Source organism: Lipophrys pholis, assembly GCF_963383615.2.
Source record: "Lipophrys pholis genome assembly, chromosome: 22".
Classification (NCBI taxonomy): Eukaryota; Metazoa; Chordata; class Actinopteri; order Blenniiformes; family Blenniidae; genus Lipophrys; species Lipophrys pholis.
This window is the reverse complement of record NC_137644.1, coordinates 19032303-19055285: the sequence shown is the minus strand read 5'-3', so window position 1 is coordinate 19055285 and position 22983 is coordinate 19032303. Positions and strand designations below refer to the sequence as shown.

Sequence of the window (22983 nt, the reverse complement as noted above, 5' to 3'; positions counted from 1 at the left end):
GGAACGTATAATTTGCATCAAAGGGGTGTTCCCTGTCTTTGGCAAGAACAAAGTCAAGAATGACAGAAATGAAATGTCCATAGTGAACTAAGTTTGAGAATCAAATAAGAATATTAGGAAATGTTTGATGTGGAAGATGGGAAACAGGTTTGAGAGACGCCGGACAGACAATATGAGAAGCAAACAGTGAAATATAGAGAGAATTGTTAGGAATCGAGTCGATATCCGAATATTAAGGACGAAACCTTGATTGTGAATAAGGTTCGATTCAAGAATGACAAAAATAAGGAATTAAGAATAAAGTTGAGAGAATTGGTGAAATCTAGAATGAAACTTAAGAGAATAAAACTGAAGTATTTATGATGAATCAGCGCAAATTAAGCTCAAATTATTCTCAAAATGCACATTTAAATCCCTCTTCTTTATTATGTGATCGTGAAGCGTAGTCAAGGCAGGATGTCTATAACTGTAGTAATAATCGTAGTAAAACTCAATCATCCCTTTTCTTGGAACCCAAAAATAACCTTGTAGTGGAAACGGGGTCTAAAACCACCGGAACGTTCGAGGAATTCCAACTAATTTATGAATAAATCAAAGAGATGCAGAGCGTGAAGAGCTTTCAAATCACGGTTTCATCCCTTCTCACTGGGCTGGTGGGTTCCCGTGACATCAGATTACCTGTTCTTGAGGTCAAGATCTAATCAGATCGATTACTTCTGTCTGCGCCGCCTTTTAATGGATAATTACCATTTATCTAAAACCTGCTGGTATTTTCCGACAATTTAAACTCAGTTTAGGTTCCTGGGAGTCGGTAAAGAGTGATCTCTAATAAAAACACACTTTTTAATGTTTGACATGGCCTCCACTCGTACGAATGCTCATATTTGACTCTTTCTGCGACGAGAGGGGAGGCAAAGGATGAGATGAGCCGACACAAATTCAAAGCAAGAACAAATGCCCCAATAAGACTTAATTATCGAGCTCCTGCATAATAGCTCCCTGGCTGTGTTAATCGGGTTATGTTTACACAGATTAGGAGTCTAATATAATTAGGGCAATTATAGTGTTTGCGTGACTGTTTTCACAGTGTCGCCTTAACCTGATTTGAAGGTTCGTGTGAACAAACAAGGATGAAGGGAAACAAAGTGGAGGTGTAAGTGCAGCGCCCGGGGTTTTCCATCCTCGGTGGCAACTAATGACTCGGCCTCAGTCTCCGACTGTCCCCCGTGATTAGTACGAGACGATAGTGGTGCTTCATCACACACACGCACGCACGCACGCACGCACGCACGCACGCACGCACGCACGCACGCACGCACACACACCCACACGTACGGGGGGGAAACGAGGTCTGCTGTCAGCTGTGATGTACGACCGTCGTCTCCAGAGCGCGATAAGACCGCCTGCCTGTAAACTCAGATCAGCTGGCACTGGAGAAATGGATGGAGATTCAACAGAAAGCTGGCAGGGAGGAATGTTGTGACGTTTGGTCTGAATCCTATGGAAGCTTATTGTATTCACACGAAAAATAAAAATTTACTCTGTTTTTCTGAATTAATGAGATAATTATCTCAGAATTCTGAGAAAAAATTAATTATTTAAAAAACAAATTGACTTTGTTTTTCTGAATTTGTGAGATAATGGTTTTTAAAATTTCTTTTTAATAAATTATTATTTTAAATAAAAATATATTCTATTTTAAATTATTTATTATTATTGCTATTATATTTTAATGTTTAAAAAAAATTATTATCACATAATTATATATTTTTTTACATTTATTACTTGGAATAATAAATAAAAAGTTATCTCATTATTTAATTTTAAATAAAAAAAAACATCTTCTCAAATTCATAAAAACAGCCAAATTTTTTCAAAATTTTTATTTTGATGATTATCTCATTGTTTCAGAAAAACTGAATAATTCAATATGCTTCTGTAAAAAAAGAGATTTTTAATAAAAATTTAAATTTTTTTATCCTTTGTCTGAGGTTCTGACCTCGCAGATTGCAGTGCGAGTCCCGCCAAGGACTGCTACGGAGATTGGCAGAGCCAGAAAATACCCACACTGGAATGTGAGGTCATTGTAGGAGACCAAGAAAATAAAAAAAATTAAAAATACTTCCATAGTGTGGGTGTGGTGGGGGCTGTGACAGTCACAGCCAATTGCGGCCGTCTTTTTTAGCACAGGGCTCGAACTGTTACGACGCGGCGACAGTTTGGGAATCCTGTGGAGAGTCGTCCTCAGAAGACAAGCTATTAACCGAGCAGGACGTGGCGGCCTGCCAAGGACAGATGACGACACTTTTTCAGACGAATTTCACTTTTCAGAAAAGGGCTGAGGCTCGTGTAGTCGGAGGGGAAAGATTTTATATGCAGCTTATTCTCATTACTTCCTCTTTTAATGGTTTTCATCTCTTTGCTTGTAATGGTCAAAGTAAAAGATGATAAATGCATCTCGCCTTTGTTCCTTGAAGATCTTCATCACATTGCTTTTAATTGTGGCTACAAACCCTCTCCGACCATTTAATTGACAAAACATTACACTGAAACCAAACGCTGACTTGAATTCTACAATATCAGGTCAGAGAGTTTTACCCGCCTCACTCATTCGGGTAATTATCTGATCCTCCAGCAGGGGGAGCCATGTGTCTGTTCCGTGAGGTGGTGGCGGTAGGAGCCACCTGTACCAGCTGTATGCCGTGTTACACCTGGACAAGTTATTTCATGTGGTACACTCATAAAGCACAAAAACTGAAAGAATCTGCCTGGGGGGAAAAGAATTAGCAGATTAAGTTGACTTAACAGCCTCTCGAGGGTTCAATCTGAGTTTTGTTTTTTTCCCTTCTCACGGAGTTCTTCCATTATTTCTGCTCACAGAGCTGCACTGCAGATAATGTCTGACATGTGCGTACATCTCAAACCTTAAAAAAAGAAATGGATTCACGACCACATCTGGGTGATAGTCAAAGTCAAAGTTGCTTGATTTGTCGGTTCTACTACACATTTTCACAGAACTGAGATGGCGTTTCTCTCTCTTAAAACTAGGAATTCCTAAAATATACAGACTAGAATTGAAGTTTGTGGACGAGCTGCTGGGAAATGATGGTGGTGAACTAAAGTGAATGAACAGTTTTCTAATATGTGAGACTTTAATACATTTTTGGTGAAAATGTGAAAGCTTGTGTAACGGCACCAGAAATCTCGACCCGATCAGGGATTGTGTGTGTGTCATGGATGTTGTCGTTCTCACACACACACACACTTTGTCTCGTCCTGCAGCGTGTCCGGCGGCGAGCTGTTCGACAGAATCGTGGAGAAAGGTTTCTACACGGAGAAGGACGCCAGCACGCTGATCCGACAGGTTCTGGACGCCGTCAACTACCTGCACAGGATGGGCATCGTACATCGAGACCTGAAGGTAACACACACACACACACACACACACACACACACACACACACACACACACACACACACACACACACACACACACACACACACACACACACACACACGTGCAATGTGAAGCGGGGATGAAGGTTAAACTTGGACAGATTCTTTCTTTCTTTCTTTCTTTTTTACCTCTCTTCCTGTTTTTTTATATTTATTGTCCATTTCTCATTTGTACCCCCCCCCCCCCCCCCGCAGCCTGAGAACTTGCTGTATTTCAATCCTCAAGACGAGTCAAAGATCATGATCAGCGACTTCGGCCTGTCCAAGATGGAGGGCAGTGGTGACGTCATGTCCACGGCCTGCGGCACGCCGGGATACGTGGGTGAGTTGCTCAGTAGTTCTCCTCCTCCTCCTCTTCCTCCTCCTCCTCCTCCGAGTAAATATGACCCCGGCTGCCTTTATTTGGATTCCTGCAGGCGTCAGTCCAACAAACACACGGAGCACGTGTTCTCCGTGACACCTCTGTGTTCTGGTCTGCAGCTTTTCAACCAAATTCCAAAACTTGTTGATAAAACAGTTTGTTTAGTTTTGCTGTGTCGGCAAAATATTGCATGTACACGTTTCATGAATGCAATTATTACATATATTTTTGCTGTCTTAGCTTCCTTAGCTGTTTGTTTTGTGTGTTTTTGGCCATATAAAGTTACTTCTGTTAACTTTTTTAAGCTTTATTTTGCTTTTCAAGTGGTTTAAGCTGATTTTAGCCATTTTTAATTTGTTTGGCCACTTAGCTGATATTTTTTTTTAAATATTATTATTGAATATTTGTTTTGTTTTAGCTGCTTGAGCCAATTTACACTGTTTGGCTTTTTTTTTTTTTTAAATTGATATTTATGTTGTTGCAGCTGTTTTTCCTCTCAGTGTTTTAGTTTTTAGCTTCGTTTTTCAATTTTTTTTAACCTTTTTTCCAGCAGTTTTTAGCCCTTTTAGCAATTCTAGCTATTTCAGCAAATGAGTCTGGTATGTAAATAAAATAAAAAGTGATTGATAATTGATATAATCTTATGAAAGCTACAGAGGAACTAAAGAGAGAGAACGTATGTACAGATGCAATATTTGTATTTAGTGTGAATTTCTGCATACAATCACTGCGTCTGTGTGAATATTCCCGTTGGCTAAACGGGAGGCAGAAGCAGTGTAGTTTTAGAACGGACTGCTCTGCTCTGATTTTGCTGTAAAACCTTTAAAAGTACACACCGAGGCACGCTGAGGCTGTTCCCCTCCTCCAGAATCTCCCGGAGCTTGACCTCTGACCTCCACCTTTCTCGTGCGGAAGTTCGCCGAGCTGCAGGGCATTTCCACTTCAAACAGTTTCTAAATATATCCGCGGTATACAGGACGAGCAGGGGCAGAGTGAAAACCATCTGAATGGCGATCACAAGAACTGCACAGTGACTTTTTTTTATTCTTTCTGCTGCTGAAAAACTTACTGGCTATTCATTCCCCCTCATATGTTTCATTTGTGTTGTTCACAAAACTGCAGAAAGCGGGATGCATATCTCCCTCAGAGGTTTGACGCTCCGCCCCGGTCACTCCGTCACACACCAGCGGTTGACGGAGCTGCTATCTCGGGCTCTCCCTCTCGATCAGAAGGCAACCGGGACGTCGTGTTTTGCCTGAAGGCACTTTGACCTATTAACCTTGCGATCAGATCATAGCGTGAGCCCGGGCCGAGCCGGAGCTGCTCAACCACAACGCATTTACTATTTCACTAAACTCCTGTTTCCTCACTGTTTCATTGACCTGTGACGCATTAGCAGTTTTAAAAAGTAGTTTGGTTGCTGCTTCTCCTCATTATCATCACTGTTTAAATATTTTATTTTCCTTATAACTTCTAACATCTTTGCTATGGAGCATCTTCCTCTAACTAACTAACGTAACTTCAGCTGAACTTCTAAGCTCATCTGTCCGCAACACTACAGTAATACAGATACGTGTTCGTTATTGCGACAGGCTTAAAACAGAGACAAATGGAATCATGCAAGAGTTATTTTTACAAGTAAGTCGACATTGTTTTCAATATCTAACCGAGTAATTTCACAGCATTTTAACCGAGTAACTTTTTCAGTGTAATCTTGTGCAGTCAATGGCTCATCAAAAGAAAGTTTAAATTTCGCAACAGAGTTCAAGGAATTAGCGAGAAAACAAGATTTTCTTCTAATTTGGCCCGAAGTTTAGTTTCCTACCAAACTGAGGAGCACCAGACGCAGTCATCCTGTAAAAATCTCCTCAATCTAACAAAACAAGTGACTCACTGTTGACTAATAAACTTAATCCTTCTGATTCTGCACAAGTTTGTAAAGTTTATATTTAGCCTGGTATTTGTGTGTGTTCTTGTTCTGCATACTTTATGGGGTCCACAACCTGAGAGCCTACTACTCTTGTGAGGTACAATCTGCCTTAAGGGGACCAAAGTTCAGGCGCCTGGATGGTGCGGGACGAGCCGACGGAGGCTAAAGGCTAATTAGCTCGTGGCTAATGGGTAGCCACAAACAACTACAATATATAGTCTTCAGACCGAATATCAATGAGCGCCTTGCTCTCTACTTCTTCCTCTCTACTCCACGTCTGCCCAGGAGATATTTTCCCACCATTTCTTTTTGTGTCTGCTTCTTCGGATTCGCGCGGTTAGCTTTGTTTGTTTACTACCCAGAATGAACCCTGAACGACTGAACTGTGGTCCCACAAGTAATCTCATACGAACATCGACTTGTTGGGCATAATCTGACTTGTGAGACCAAAATAAAGGTTTGAGGTTGACTAGTGTTAATTTTAACATCAACCTGGTCATATTCTCGTGTCACTGCCCAAAAACCTATTGAACAGCTCTATAAAAAAAGCCATCAAGGTATTTGGTAACAAGCCACAGTCATGACATCATTGTGCAATTTTAAAGAAATATAAACCTCTCAGTTTTAAGAATTTTAAAATATTTAAAAGTGCCTGCTTAGTATACAAATCCATGCATGGGATGGCCCCACCGCCCCGGGGGATTTTATCAAAAAAAGAAATGGCTTTACTAATTCCAGATCAACCCCCAGGGGTGATTGTGAAATTACATTTAGAAAGTCCTCCTTTGCCCAGAATGCCTTATCTGTTAAAGGTAGCAGAAACTGGAATATTATATCTCCAGTTAAAAAACAGTACACGTTATAGCTGATCAACAACCAAACCTGCACTTTAAAATATATTTTAAAAAAACAAAGAAAAACTGGCACTTTACCGATGTCAGACTGCTGAGTAAGCACTTTAATATCTGCACTTTATGGCAGGTTTTAGGAAGAATTATCTCATCATTGTTGTGTTTGTTTTACCATATTGTTTTTATATGTTTTTAGTTTTTATGTTTATAACCTTGTTTGGTTTTATGTGGGATAACAGATGGAAATTAGCCTTGTGCTAAATGCGGCATGTTTACAGTAACCTCGTGAAGAAATGACTGGTTCATTAATATGCACAAATAAACACAAATGAAATGAAATTAAACACTTTCGTTAGGGTAAAGATTACTATTCAGTCAAGGAGTTTTAACAGAATTATGTGTGAATGGTTAGAAAGTATGTAGAAAGCTATAAAATAAGGCTGGTTTAATCCACTAAAACAACAAAAACAGATAATTACAGTTCTTTTTTTTCCATTGCTGCATAAGCTCGAGTTCACTGTCATCAGTAATTTGCTCTACCCGGGTCGTGGTAGTAATGAGCTGCAGAGGAAGGTCAGCCCAGGCCAGCCTCCTTCACAAACACCACCGGCAGAGAGAAACTGGACCAAACATGAACTGACGTTTAACCTTGTTATGAAAACTCGATAAAAAGGGAAAAAAAAAAAACCTGCCTGGCCCCAAAAGTATTGCAGATTGTTTACCTGTAGGGTACAACTTTTCTCAAGCCGTGAAAGTCCGAAACCTCCCGCGGAACATTTCCCACCATTAACTGGATCGACATGTGACTTTAATTTACATTAACAAGGATGAGTCTGCATATTTTCTGTGTGTTCAGGCTCATTAAGCAGCTGCGTGTCCGCGTAAAAATCACACAGCAGTTTTTACTGGGCCCGAAGCTGAAAGGAAAGCAACACACCGTCCAGATCCATGCGCAGCCAGATTTTACTACCGAGCTACTGCGAAGTTTTCCCCTCTAACCAATCCTGTGTGTCTCTGCCTTCCAGCTCCAGAGGTCCTGGCCCAGAAGCCGTACAGCAAAGCAGTGGACTGCTGGTCCATCGGCGTGATCGCCTACATCCTGTGAGTCGCCGCTCGTCCCGCTGGTGTTACTTCACACCGCCAAGAGAGCCATTTCAACCCGGCAGCCTGTTTCAGTCAGTTGCAAGATTCACAGTTTACGAGATTCCTCACGAGGAACTGCATAAGCCGCACTCACACCTTATGTCGCATAGTCAAGTTGGGAAATCTGCATTCTCGCTGCCGGGGTGACTCTCAAGCCATGAGCAGAAAGCTGGACTGGAGCAGAAATTCAAATATCAGCATTTATTAAAGAACAGAACGATACTTAAAGTCACCAAACAGCCAGATTGTAATAAATAATATTTGTTGTCTGTCATTTGCAGCAAATTGTCTCAATAAATGAGGTGTAGAGTGCCACATTAGAAATTCTTATGTCGCCTTAGAATTCTTGAGCTCAACAAAAATTTGAAATAATGATGAACAAAGTGCGGACTGCTGCCCACTGCTGGACCAGGGAGGTACTGAAAGTTGGCCATGAGACGTAAATTAAGAATAAAATTAATTTTATTGATCCCCTTTGGTAAATTACTGCTCTGCATTTAAGTTATCCTATTCATTATTCATCTTAACGAGACAGGCGAGGAGCACTGGGCTGCCACTGGAGTTACAAAGAAAATATGTATGGATCCGAATTTCAATTAAAAACTTTATATTAAGTCAGTTTCTTCTTGATTGGAAGGTTTGTCACTTAACGAGCTCAAACCTCAACTTATGTCTGAGTGGGAAACAGACTTCAATAAAACACTCGGGTTATATATCGTGTGTGTTTCTCGACTTTAAACTTATTGAATACTCACATCACCACATGTTAAACTGAAACTACAGAATATCGATTGTTTTCCGAATCTATGCATTTGCACTTTATTCCCATTGGCTCATGTCACTATTGAATTATTCAGTTTCTGGGAAAATGATTCAGGGACATTCATTGCAGTCGCATTAAAACTCGATTTTTGAATGGGCATCCTGGATTTTGGGTGTGGCCAATGAACGATGGACGAAACCACAATGTGCTCTTGTCCCTTTGTTAATTGGTGGAGGGATGAACTTTTCAAAATCAATCCCTCAAAGAAACGAAAAAGCCAAACTGTAGTTGCATAAGGCCTTCTTGTAGATTAGTGACAAAAAACAGAACTTGCACTGGTACAATGGATGGACGCTGATCAGCCATAACAATAGGACCACTGACAGGTGGTTGAATTTGATAGTCGGCATGTGAAGGATTTGTCCTCGACGTTGAAGTGTGATTTGATCCAGAGTATCTCAAAAACCAATGCGAGGTGCTGAATGTGAGGTGCTGAATATCTACGCGTAATATCTAAAGTGGTAGCTCAAACGGCTGCAGAAGTTAACTCCCGGCTTGAGCGAGTATGAAATCCAGACACAGCTGTGGCACACAGTGACTCACATGTATCTTGGCTTGAGCGTACACTACCAAAACTACCGTCTGGCATGTGGCGCGTTACGATCTCAGGCCGCACGACATCGCTTACAAGCACCCTCACGTTGTTTCCATTTAGCTAATTATCCATGGTGGATCACGGAGTGTCCAGTGTAACTGCTGCTGCTGCGGTGGTGGTGGTGGTTCTGGTGCTGGACTTCAACCAGTTGCTTTGTTCTTGTAATTCTGTGTGTGTGTGTGTGTGTGTGTGTGTGTACAATGTGAGATGATTATAATGTTGTTTGTGTGCCGTCATCAGAGCCAGATGGAGCTCAACCGAATGGCCTTGTATGGACACAAACCTGCGAGCTCCATCTTATTTTCTCCTTTATTAGTTTCCCTTTTGTTACATCTGCCCTCCCCCTTGTGCTCACAGTCACTAACGTGTGTGTGAGTGTGTGTGTGTGTGATTGCACATTTGAGTGTGTGTGAGCAAAGAAAACAATGTGTTTCACGAATCGGGGAAGATGAATGAGTGTGTTAACGGCGGTATTGATGCCACCATTTTTGTAGCGGAAATAAAATTGTTTCTAATCTTGATTTATATTTGCTAAAGCTCAAACAGCGTTGGGCTGAATAAGCACCATAGCACCACTTCTGTCCATATCAATGTCCGTGTACTCGCCATTATTGTTTATTGTTCTCCGTGTGCATGTGTGTGTGGTTCCATGTGTTAAGAGTCTCGGCTATGTGTGATACCAGTGTACATCCCAGACTCACACGATCACATTTAAACCTACAGGCAATTTAACACATGTTTTTAGACTGTGGGAGGAAACCAGAGTGGCCAAAGAACCGAAGCTCGACTCACGAAGCCTCCAACTGGGGGGAAAAAAAAACAACTCACTATGAGGCGTGAGCACAAACCACTAACCAGCGAATTCAAGTGCTCTCAGTTTGGATTTAAAAGCTTTCAGCGGGATTAACTCTGCAACTCTTTGTCATTCTGCAGCATAATCCGTGTGAAGAAAAAACAAACATGAACCCAGTTGGTTGAAGCTCGTCGAGCAGAAAGTGACTGAAAAGAATGAAGAGCAGCACTTTTCTGTGCAGCTAAATCACTTTATGTAGGAGGTCAGCGGCCTGCGAGTCGCTTCTACATGAAGGCGTACAAATGACTGAGCCTTTGAATTTCCCCCGACACCGGTCTCTGCAGTGAAACCAACTCCTTCATCCTAACATCCTGGATTATCCATTTAGATATACTGCTGTTTAAAAACAATGAACATACAGTTTGATTTCAGCTGAACTTGGACTCAAAGGTTCATGTTTTTTTGTAACCGTGTCCTCGTTTGCGAGAGCTTGTCGGCTCCAGCCTCTGCTTCTTGTCTCTACCGGAAGGTCAAACAACAGGTCAGGGGGTCAGGGGTCTTCCGCAGGTTAATAAAGCGCAGAGGTGGCAAACCATTATAGCAAACTCAGCCTACTTTTGTGTCTGTCGGAAAGATCAGTGGGTTTCGTGTGTGTCTTCGGATGTCAATTAACATTTTGTTTCTCAATTTAAAGTGAGTAAAACGAGGTGTTCCTGCAGCTGGAGGCGCAGTGGAGAACGGGGTCATGATGTGTGTGTGTGTGTGTGTGTGTGTGTGTGTCTATGTCAGAGAGAGAGAGAGAGAGAAAGAGAGAGAGAGAGTGCAACTCCCTGCTGGCAATTAGCACAATTAGTGTTGAGATTCAGACCTTGTTAGCTTTTAGGTTCTGCTCAAGTGGAAAGATCACATCAGGTAATCAAGCATGATAATCACACCCAGGATCTAGTGTGTGTGTGTGTGAGTGTGTGTGTGTGTGTGTGTGTGTGTGTGTGGGGGGGGGGGGGGGGTCAGCTGAGCGTCTTTAAGAAAATGAGAAACCCGGAAAACAAAAACGGAAAGCCCTCCTTTGCTCGCGGCAGGCCCAGTCCTCCTTCCTCCCTTCCCCGGCGCGTTCTCCTTTTATTCCTTTCCCCCCGGTGTGTATCGATGGGGAACGGCATTTTTTAATGAGTTTTTATGGAAGTCTCTCGGTGCATCCACCAGCCTCGGTAACGAGGTGCAGATGATGTTTTTTCGGCCGTTGCGTTCAGTCGACTCATTAGCCCGGGACTTCGCTTCATTTGTGTTCACCGTCACCGCGAACCAGTAATCTCATTTTAACGTGATTAGGGCGATACAGCCAACCTGAGCACACGCTCATTACAAAGAGGTAGCCAGGCTCTATGAGTAAACTTTAACTGAAATGAATGTTTGAATTGTTTTTTATGATATCGGTCATATTAACTAGAACCATGTGTGTGTGTGTATGTGAATATACGCCGCAATGTGCGGCGTTACAGGGATGTCTAGTTTTTTTTTCTATTGTTGTCTGTTTTCTTTTATAATCAGGCGCCGAGCCAAATCGTGGGAGTGACAAATAAAAAGATATAGGTGCTGGTGTTCAATTCAGAAAGTCACATTTAGGCGATTGTTTTCCATATGAAAGGTAATACTTTCAGTAATACTGTGTTTTCATGACTATATGCTCTTCAGAATACGTCCTTCAAGAAAACCCAATGAAATTCCCTCACAAAGAGCCAATAATGTCCTAAAATAGGAACTTCATAACATTTTCTGTTGCAAAACTACAGTAAAAAAGCCCAAAACAACTTCTCCTATCTCCCTTCCACTCACCTCCAGATGACGCTAAATATAACTCTGTGTTTTGTTTTTACTGTGTAAGTGAATTAAAGTAGTAACTTGACGACAGGCTGAACCTCGTGTCTGCAGGCTCTGTGGTTATCCGCCGTTTTACGACGAGAACGACTCCAAACTGTTCGAGCAGATCCTGAAAGCCGACTACGAGTTTGACGCCCCCTACTGGGATGACATATCGGACTCAGGTGAGCCTCCGTCCTCTCGCTTCTTTTTTTTTTTTGTTTGTCCTCCTCTCTTGTCCACCACGAGCCACATGTGGAGCACACAGCTGCTGACCTCATCAGTCTGCAATGAATACAAGCGTCGGTCTGTGTGTGTGTGTGTGTGTGTGTGTGTGTGTGTGTGTGTGTGTGTGTGTGTGTGTGTGTGTGTGTGTGTGTGTGTGTGTGTGTGTGTGTGTGTGTGTGTGTGTGTGTGTGTGTGTGTGTGTGTGTGTGTGTGTGTGTGTGCGGAGTTGTTCGTCACCACCACAGCTATGTGCAATGCCTGACCGTAAAAGCTGCTTTATGTTGGCTGCCGACCCGGTTCGAGACTCCAGCGCTGGGTTTGAGTTTTGATGGGGATAAACCAGCATTTATGCGCCGTCAGAAATATTCCAGATCAGAGCCAGATGACGGGTACGCACATTTGGCAGCTTTTTGGTATCGTGAAAGAACCTCGTAAATACAATTCTGGGGTCATTCGTCACTTCCGATTCTCGGCGATAACCCCGTTCAGCTGCTGTAACCCTTCAAAGCTCAGAAATATCTCGGTTCCAGGACTGTTTTAGTCAAACTGTATGAAACTACAGAACTATGTATTGATTGTAGCCACTGTGAGTCGCAGCATAAAGACAGAGACTCAAACCCACACCGTCATCACAGATGTGAATCAACACACAAGTTTAAAGTCAACCTTGTCTATGCTCCTCTACACTTATGGGAATGCTGATGTTTGTCATCCTCCTAGTGTGAAGTTCCCAGTTTAACAGCATTCAGATGTGTTTTTTCCCATTTGCAGGTTGGAACATTCCCAGTTATTCAACATATCTTTAGAATTCATCTTTAATAACCTCCTATTCCTATAGATTGTATTCAGTCGTCTAAAACTGGCCGTTTATATCAGTTAGTTCGTCGTCTGTAATGTAAATCAACATTCCTGGTTCTTTTTACCGACTACGATGATCCTCTCATTTTTCCTGTTATGCCTCCATGTGGTGGACGTCTAGATTTGAGCCTCATGTCTTCACTGAGCTGCAGATTCCTTCCCTTAACTCATCGAGTTTTATTTATCCTTTTGCTTAAAGAGATAAATGCCAAAGATCGTGTGTGTGTGTGTGTGTGTGTGTGTGTGTGTGTGTGTGTGTGTGTGTGTGTGTGTGTGTGTGTGTGTGTGTGTGTGTGTGTGTGTGTGTGTGTGTGTGTGTGTGTGTGTGTGTGTGTGTGTGTGCGTGTGTGTTGTGTTATTGATGTTTAATGGCCTTTTGATGTTTTTTTGTTTTCTTCTTCTCTCAGCCAAGGATTTCATCAGCAATCTGATGGAGAAGGACCCAGCCAAGCGTTTCACCTGCGATCAGGCACTCAGACATCCCTGGTGAGACACAAACACACACATACACACACACACACACACACACACACACACACACACACACACACACACACACAATGAAACAAACGCAGGCATTACAAAAAGGCATGAAATCAATATAGATATTGATGTACAGTCAAACGTGTTAACAGAGAATTTGTGCATGCCTGTGTGTGTGTGTGTGTGTGTGTGTGTGTGTGTGTGTGTGTGTGTGTGTGTGTGTGTGTGTGTGTGTGTGTGTGTGTGTGTGTGTGTGTGTGTGTGTGTGTGTGTAGGATCGCTGGGGATACGGCTCTCTGCAAGAACATCCATGAGTCAGTCAGCCGGCAGATCAGGAAGAACTTTGCCAAGAGCAAATGGAGGGTAAATTGTTATTTATGCATCCGCAGACCACATCGCTCCGCTAACAGCTCCTCAAACAAACGTCTGTGTTTTCACAAGGTGAATCATTCAGAGGAGGTTCCTGCTCATCGTCCTCTGCTTTCTCCCCGAAGCCCTGAGAGAGAAACGGAGGAATCTCTAGACCTGAAACAATGCCATCTTTCCACAGCTTTATATCCAGTATCAAAAGAAAAATCTCATTTTAGATCTTTGAAATTACATAAATCCCACAGAGACCTCATTCAAAACCAACAGATCAAACTAAAAGCCTCAATTGTTGGACTTTTTTTTAAATAATTCTCTACTGTAGATGTTTCAATCGTCTTTTATATCACTCAAATTGTTCCGTTTTTTTTTAACAAGACAGAAAAAGAAGTGTTTATTTACTCATCTCTTCCTCCTCCCTGCAGCAAGCGTTCAATGCCACGGCTGTGGTGCGGCACATGAGGCGGCTGCAGCTCGGCAGCAGCATGGGGAGCAGCATGGACGCCTCCAACTCGCCAAACAGGCCGAGTCAGACGCAGAAGGCGGCCCAGAGCCAGGCCAACCAGAGCCAGGTGAACCAGAACCAATCAGCTCAGAGCCAAAACAGCGGCCAGGCGACACAGAGCTCCAACGCCGCCGCCAGCAAAAACTCTTCCACGGACAAAAACATAGCAGCTCCACGCAAGGAATGTGAGTACCAGAGACAGCAGATACATGCTACTGATTCCTCAACCCAAAATAGATCAGCTTCAAACTTCACGTCTCTCCCAGGTGTCACCGCGCCCGTCACCCCCTGCAGTTTGGCTTCGGCAGCCTCCTCCCCCGCCCCGGGGGCGGAGCTGACCCGGCCGCACCCCTCGGCGGTCCCCTTGACCGAGACCAAGTGACGCCAGGTCCCGCGGGGGACCAGCTGGGAGGCCACGGCGCTGTGAGGCGGAGAGAGACGGAGCGAGTCGGAGCACGACGGAAGAGGAGAGGAAGACGATTGGCCTTCCTCTTCCACCCTCCCCTCCCTCTCTTAGACGCGACACCCCCCACCACCCCCCGGTACCCCGCCCTGCTCGCCGGAGAGCAGAGGACTTTACCTCCACTCACACCGATTCAAGCCGCCATTGCCATACTGTCCGCGTACCGCAAAACAGGACGGCGCCGAGGAGACGGCACCTCCACAGACTCTCACTGCTGGACGGTCGGTCGGTAGTTCGCGCTGGATCTGGTGCTGTGGTGTTATTCAGTGTCCCTCAACATCAACTTCCCTCTTGAATCTGGTCTTTCCTGCACCATTGGACTCTCTTCTTTTTTTTGTTCCACCTTAGGTTTGACTGTTGGCAACTAGATTGTTTAATTTTCTTCTTTTTAAAGGTGATATGTGTAACTTCCAATATGCATTAGAGTCACTGTGATATTGCTGAGCAGTTATTTCAATTAAGGCCTGATTAATACCACATTTCCCAGTGAAAACTATAAACTTTCATTCGTTTAAACAGGGGATAAAGTAGATATTATACATTTAAAACCCCATCATATGGATCACTGGAGATCCTTATTTTACCGATACTAGATACTGAGCTGGCCTATATGATGTATAAAAGATCTTATTGATCGCCGAACAGCACCAACATCGTCTTCAACGATTATGGAACTTTCCTGAAACAAAAGCCGACACAAAATCATTCATCCAAGACTCAGTTGATGAAGGTTTCCTCTCTACCGCTGGCCTAGCAACCGAGCAAATCAACCCGTAATTGATTGATTGTCTCTCAATTAGGATGCCTTAATGATGTGAAGGGATTATTGTAGAGTTGCTGTGACACTTGGTGTGCTCCGTCAGCACCGCGGGAGTCAGTCGAATCACTGATTCACTCATTAAGTTCACCTGGAGTCACGTCAATTAGTGGGAGTGAGAGAATCTAAACGTTTCATGACTTATAACTAGTCGAGATAAACTACAACATGCAAACTAGTTAGTGTTATTTAGTGTTAGTTTATTGTAGTAGTTACTCTTAATATAGCTCCTTCAGCCTTAACAGTAACCCTTTACGATTCTTTAATCCTCTGTCCTGACGTTACTAATGCTGCAATCTCACAGTGACGGATCGGCTACACATAGCACCTTTAAGACCTCCTTTTGTGTTCGTCCGTCTGTTTCTGCTTTAAGAAGTGCTTTAAAAGTACCACATGACTGTTGAGATGTGAAAACAGAGTCAGCGCTTTATCTATTTTGCACAGAGAGGCTCAGCTATGTTGTCAAGACACCGACTCGCTGCCATCCACTTGTGTTCGTCAGACAATGAGCAGAGATTGTAAACCTTCATATGAAGACGGAGTGGATGTCGCCGTGCGTCGTGTCTGAGAGATTCTGATTTCTTTATTGGTTGATTTTCTTACTTTTTAAGACTTTTATAAACAATCACCCTTTAAGGGACTCGCATACAGGTTAAACCCAACAGCACGTTCAGCAGCGACGGAGGAACGACAGGAGATTTGGCGGGAATCTGCCTCCAGCCGGGAGCGGTCCGGAGGTCTGACTCCCCAAACTGAGCGATGCAATGTAGTTTCTCGACGGGTTAAACGACCGCGTTAGAAAAGGACGAGCCACACGGGGGCTCACAGTCACCATCCACGAGCGAGGAGCTGGCGTCTGCCGTTAACCCCCCCCCCCCCCCCCTCCAATGAAGCCATGATCTCACTTTACGTCGAGCTGCACCCAGTCCAGAAGTGCTCAGGGAAAACTGCAGCTGCACTGTGCGCTGGAGAACACCAGTTTCTACTTTTAATTATTGTAGTTTATCCTCCACCCGGTCAAGGCGGCATCACAGTTAATGATTGGAGCTTCAGCTGGATCCTTATCGCAGTGTCGGCGTTACTTGTCATTTGGCCAGATTGAGACCCGATGGCCACGCTGAAGGTTTTGATAACCACCTGACTGGTACCATAGTGAGAGTTAAGCGTGGGCTCATTTTCTCGATGGGCCCGTTGGAGTTCGTGCTTAAAGGAGACACTAATGTTACCGAGAAGCTTTTTCTCACACAACCTTTATGCCTTTAGAAAGCCTCTAAGTTCATTCTCTACATGTTATTTAACTTCCCACTTCCCCAAATAAGGAAATCCAAGATGAACTGCTGTGCAAGTCTGGTTCAACCAGTGCAGAGGTTTTTAAAAGCATGGTTTATACCTTCCCTGAGGGACACCAGATCGCTTAATCCCAGCTTTTCTCTAGTTTCACTACTGATAAGAAATCATGTTTTAAAGACATGAATGGAGCGCTAAGCTATTAATTACATAGAAAAAACTTGAAGCTTTAATTATGACCTCGCAGACTATGTGTTTTATTGTCTACAGATCTCAACACAAGTTGAACTTATGTGAAAAACATTCAGAAGTGAGGCATTCGACTGTAATTATGATGTGGGGAGATTTGCACAAATCACTGAGAGGGCTCACACTCTTAATTTGACGCATTTAAAATGAATATTCGACAATGAATCTTCAATTCGGTCACCAAAATTGTGAAAATGGAATGAAGCCCTTTGAATCTTCGAGGCTTTTCCTTTACCATTTCATGTTTTTCCACTACTTTCCTCTTTTTTTAAACTTCATAAGGACTTCTGATTCTCCTCAAACGTGACCGTTGTGTCACTGCAGGTAATGGCCTTTCAGCTCAGAGAGCAGGAGCACGACTCCGCCGGCTGCTTGCTCACACATATCAGATTGTCACATCCTGAAGAGATGCAACTCTACCAATCCCTTTACTGTGAACCGCAGCCAAAGACGAGTGTTTGGTATGCAGACGATTTGGTTTACCTGCGGAGTTAGAAGTTAAGTAGTCACTCGTGAAGATGTTTAGGAGAGAAAAAGCAAAAAAAGAAGAAGAAGGGCTGGTTTCAAACTGCGGATTAATCTGGATAGAAAGAGATTGACCTTCGATTTCCTTCCTAATCTGTTGCCATTGATCGATCTTACTCCCGATACGGTGTGATTCCTCCAAAAAAACAAAAAGAAAAACATCTGCAAGCTATTCGCCGTCTGTTTGAGTCGATAGCGCGGTGTCAAGTGAGTGCGAGACGACATGTGGATGAAAGTCAAGTGAGGGTAGGACTGTTCTCTCAGCCAAGCCTTGTGGAATCCACTTTTCTGGCTCTTTGCCTTGTTGTTTGTGTTGCGCTCCACCTACCTGGCACTGGAGTGGGCTCAAATGAAGCGCGATGGGATTTTAAATGTGTCTCCTTCCACCTTCTTTGTTCTTTCACGGATGAGTTTTGTTCAGGAACTGAAATGATTCGTGATTGTTGGCAGATTCACCCTCTCATGTCATCGTTGTCCCACTTTCACTTGCTGAGAAGACGAGAAACAGTTTCCCTCTGGTTGCAAATCCCATTAGAAAGCCAAAAGCAGCGACGTGTTGGTGGATGAAATGGTGCACCAATGAACAGAAGCATAAATTTAAAAAAAAATTTAAATGGAGGTATAGATGAACATAGATGGCTCAATGAATGGATGGAGAGGCAGATAGATGGATAGGTACACGAGCATCACTGGTTTTGTTTGGGATTTCTTCCTAAAAAGACTCAAATCAAACATCACTACGCTCATTAGTTAAGATTTTAGTCACACTTCTGATCCCAGCAAACCTTCATCTCTGCTGACGTTCTTAAACGGGGTTCTCATGTCACACGTTCCCACCCGAACTCTGAACTCGGTTTATGTCTACTTGCGTTCAGACTTTGAACCATTTAAGGGCTTTTTTCCCCCCCAACAATCACTTCATTCCGATCACTCACTGTCTTGGCGTGCCCACTGATTGCTATGCATCTTTATTTCTTAAGTACGTTTCCTAATCAGGAAACAAAGGAAAACAATTAGCCACTTTAGTTTGGAGGGAAAATAATAAATCTTGTCACGTTTGAGGCAAGTTCAGCCGTCTTTTACAAATTCCTTGTCATCGGTGATATTTAGTGAGACTCCCAGGCTCTTCTTTAGATATTGTAAGAATTCATTAAATGTGATGTCGTTGTCCGTTTGGGTTCAGGAATGTGCTGCGAGACAGACAGAGGGTTCAGGTTCAAGCTCCTCTGCGGTTTTAATGCTGTTTCTGTCCGTCTGAAGAGAGAGAGAGAGAGAAACACCTACCTGTCATCTGAATGAATCTTTCCGTGCTAAAGATGAAAACTGTAAATAGATTGTGAATACGAAGGATCATTTTCCAGATAATATTTACGAATGTTTTGGGTTTTTTTTGTGCTGTTCAGGCATGTGTGAGTGAATGTGTGAGCGGGTGTGTGTCGGGGGAAGTTGATTGTATTCTCTATGGAATGTTTAATGTATAAAAACAAAAGAAGAAGAAAAAGCTTAAGTCCCCTTTACTCCCCGGCTGCGGTCAGCTTTCAGAGACTGTCCGGCGGCGTGCGGCCGCCAGCTGAAGAGCTGTGCAGTCGAACGCCATCGTGTTCCTCCCCGACCGTGTCGAAAGCATCGTTTACTGAACTCAGGCTTACGTTTTTTGTTTTTGCCATTCTAAACGAAGAAATCCAAAGCTGTGACCGACTCACAAACACACTGTTACTGACGTGGGGAAAAGGCGAGAGGGAAGCAGCTCCACCCCTCTCCTCTTTCTCCACCCTCGCAATCCTCTCTGACGTTTGTTGTTTTTTTGTTTGTTTTGTTTAACGAAGCTGAAGTGCACCGGCACGACAAAAGAAAGAAAAAAAGAAAAACTCAAGCATGTTGGCTTCAAGAATTCATCTTCACCATGAGTGTTTGCATAATCTTATATTCCCTTGTATGATGTTCGTATCTCTGTGTTATGTAAAGACGCACACGGGTCGCGACGCCTGAGCCCACAAGTAGGTGAGTTCACAAGGTGGAAAGAGTTTCAGTCCCACAAACCGCCTTCAGTTAAATAACCGATGTTCTAAGATAACACGTCGGTTTTTGTCATTTGAGCAAATTTGTTACTGAACACGGGAATGAATCGATGCAATTTGGGGTTTGATGAATTACAAAATTCCAATTCAATTCAACTTTATTTACAAAGCACCACATACAACAGAGAGAAGCTCAACAAATTCCACATATCATGACATCACTTGCTGTAGAAACCTTATTGGAAATAATTGGCTTTGATTCCTGCATTTTAAGTTTGGAATCTTAACTGTTGTTTTTTTGTTTGCATAACAAAATAATTGTGACTTTTTATACCTAAAATTATGTTCTTGTTGAGTACTTAACACGGATTTTATAGCTTCTATTTCTCCCGATTCGTTGGGTGAGGATAGGTTTAACGTTGGCGCATATAAAATGGTTCTTTTATTTGCCCGTTCTCACAAGACATCGAACAGGTGAAAGTCTAACTCTCCAATCCAAATGTCTTGAGTTAATTTTGTTCGTTAACGTGTGTTCTTTGCAAATTTGTCAAAAAATTGTTTTTAGCGTCGAACTAGAAATCGGGGAATAATTTTCGATCGAGGGAAACTTTTGGCGTTTCAGTATTAAGAATTGTATTGAGAAACCCTCACCCTTCCCCGCCTTTAGCTTTTACGCCAGCGGTTCAGGGAGTGTTTGTCGGACTGAAACCTGCTTGCTGGGACCAGGCGTCCCCCTGCGGCTGTCCTCGTCCAGAGCCTGCTGTGTTCGCCGGCTGTATTTACTCTCTGCATGTGGCCACGACAAACTCCCGCCCTGTTGCACCGTCGTCACGTCAACGACTCCCCTCATGTCTCGGAGCGGGCCTCGCCCCCGCCGCACTTATCGTTGTGTGATAGTGATAATGATGATGATGATGATGACTTTCCGTTAATGGGGCTTGTATATCAGATGCCTTCGACAATCATGTGCACATATCAGAGTTAACATGACGACACAGGCCGGAGCGACTGATTGTGTTTTGTTTGTCTTTTTTTTTTTTTTTTCTCCTGGAATAAATCCTGACTGATGGTATCATGAGTCGACTCCATTTTATTGTGTGTTTGTATGTGAACAACATGGAAATTAATACCAGTCGCACCAAACACATCCTGTGTGTGGGAATTATCCGTGTTTGTTGTCGGCGTTTCATCACTTTCAAACTCTTAACACCAACGCACGTGGATATGAAACAGACGCTAGACACTCTTTACTTCTCCGACCGGCATTGAAAAGCGCCGCGCAGCAGATGTCTGACAGGCCGAAGGCAGATGTGGTGAGCAGTCGAGGCGCATGTTGCCTTTACTAGCACGGGCTGGAAAACGTTATGAGGCTTAAACTGCTAGAAACACATTGCCTGCAGATGTTTCTTCCTCGTATAAAACTTACACATTCGAGCAAAAACAGATTGTCTCTGAAGTGATTGCGCCACACAGAGTTCACCTGAAGTTCACAGAAAGCCTTGAAGACTCGCTGTGGTGTGGACATCGACTAGGTATTGACTTAGAAACACATTTACATCAACAATACTGAAATATTTGGTGAAATTGACCATTTCTGTTTCTTACCCTACTAGACTATGTAGTAAATCTAACCAGTCATAGTTGGAGTAATGACAGTCCCGTGTAGAAGCAGCATTTCCATTTTACATTGGTGTCGTCGCTGTAATTCAAAAATGCGAGCTTGGATCCTCGCCATTAGTTTCTTATCTGCATTTTCTCAGGTCTTGAAGAAAACAAAGCAAACAGTTGGATATCATTTATTTTATTAAATGAATTAAAAGAAATCCACAGAGAGTGCTCTTTCCCGATTAAACAAGTTAAAACATCTTTTTAGTTTGGGAAGGCGCTTTTTATTTATAAAAGGGCAATTAATATATTGAATCACAGCATCCTTATACTCAAACTTTCCTAATTTAATAATTATAAAAACACAGGGGTTTAAATCATATAAGCCAGACCAGTTTGTCCTGTTAATAATGAAAAGACTTTCTAAAACTGAAACAGGAGTACCTCAGGGTTCTGTTCTTGGGCCACTTTTTCTTCTTCTTTTTTTTATTTAAATGAAAAATGACTTACCACAAACGCCTACTGGAACAGGTTTTCACAGTTGCACACGTATCTGGTAAAACAACTTGCAGTTAACATTGTTGGGATAATTTGAAACATCTAAGCCCACACTTCTTATTAAAAAACTTTTCTTCTGAGGTATGATCAGAAACAGTTAATTGTGCATATTAATGGACAACCTGTTGCACAAGGTGGCATATTTACTTACATTCATATGGTACATACAAATAGTTTCCATTAAGCGTATTGTAGGTCCCCTGAGTAAATTCTCCTCTGGACAGTCTTTTCTGTACTTGGGATGATGGTGACATACCGTATCTAAAAAAGATTTTCTTTCCCCCTCACTGAGCCTCCTCAGCCTTCAGCTCAGTATTTGCTCCTCACCGATCAGACGTATTGATATTGGTGCTTTATCAGCAGTTTGTCTGGTTCAAGCTTCCCGTGGTTCAAGCGATCGCACTTCCTCTGCTTTCCTCTGTGTCTCAGTTGGAGATTTTACTCCTAACTGTCTTTCTATCGAGGCTGAGCACAAAGGCATGAATGCTCTCTCTCACACACACACACACACACACACACACACACACACACACACACACACACACACACACACACACACACACACACACACACACACACACACACACACACACACACACACACACACACACACACACACATACACACACAAACTGGTCTATACGGTTCGTGGGGACATGTTATGTTTCAAACCCCTTGTGGGGACCGTTCGTCCTGAGGGGTCCACAGAAATGAAAAAAGGGGAGCAAAATGGCAGAATTGTGTGTGATGGGTAAAGAAAACTTCTTTAGGAAATGTGTGTTTTGGGTAATTACAGTACCAATATGTGTTTTTGTTTCCTCTAATGTTTGCTGTTCCCGCAGCATGACTGTGTCTACAAATTCCAATAAATATAATAATGTAAACATACACATCATATTGAAACATGACTTCGGCCTTCAGCAGTCAAGCTTAATTACTCTTTCCACCTCCACACAGCAGAGACGTTGTAGACGGTGACTGTCGGGACGCTGTAGCTTGAAACTTGGTGTGATTGTGCTCAGCGTCACTGATCTCTGCACTTTTTAAACTGATTTCTTCTCATCTTTAATTCATTCCTTCACCCTCCCCTTCCTCCTCTCTGCTCTGAAACCAATCCTCTTCTTCAGCTGCTCGGCCGCTGCAGGATTTCTTCCTCTCTCTCTCTCTCTCTCTCTCTCTCTCTCTCTCTCCCCCTCTCTCTTTCCATCAGCA

General features: G+C 42.9%; 1 protein-coding gene across 1 annotated transcript in view; it reads left to right on the top strand.

Annotated features, from left to right (window-relative positions):
* camk1da (calcium/calmodulin-dependent protein kinase 1Da) overlaps positions 1-17596 on the top strand; it is a 54196-nt gene extending 36600 nt beyond the window's left edge. Inside the window, exons 4-11 of the mRNA XM_080491797.1 lie at positions 3283-3421; positions 3652-3778; positions 7624-7699; positions 11882-11994; positions 13303-13381; positions 13654-13741; positions 14170-14434; positions 14516-17596. Coding sequence (XP_080347923.1) covers positions 3283-3421; positions 3652-3778; positions 7624-7699; positions 11882-11994; positions 13303-13381; positions 13654-13741; positions 14170-14434; positions 14516-14631 — 1003 coding nt within the window. The 3' untranslated portion in view covers positions 14632-17596. The remainder of the gene's footprint in view (positions 1-3282; positions 3422-3651; positions 3779-7623; positions 7700-11881; positions 11995-13302; positions 13382-13653; positions 13742-14169; positions 14435-14515) is intronic.
* Positions 17597-22983: the final 5387 nt, after the last annotated feature.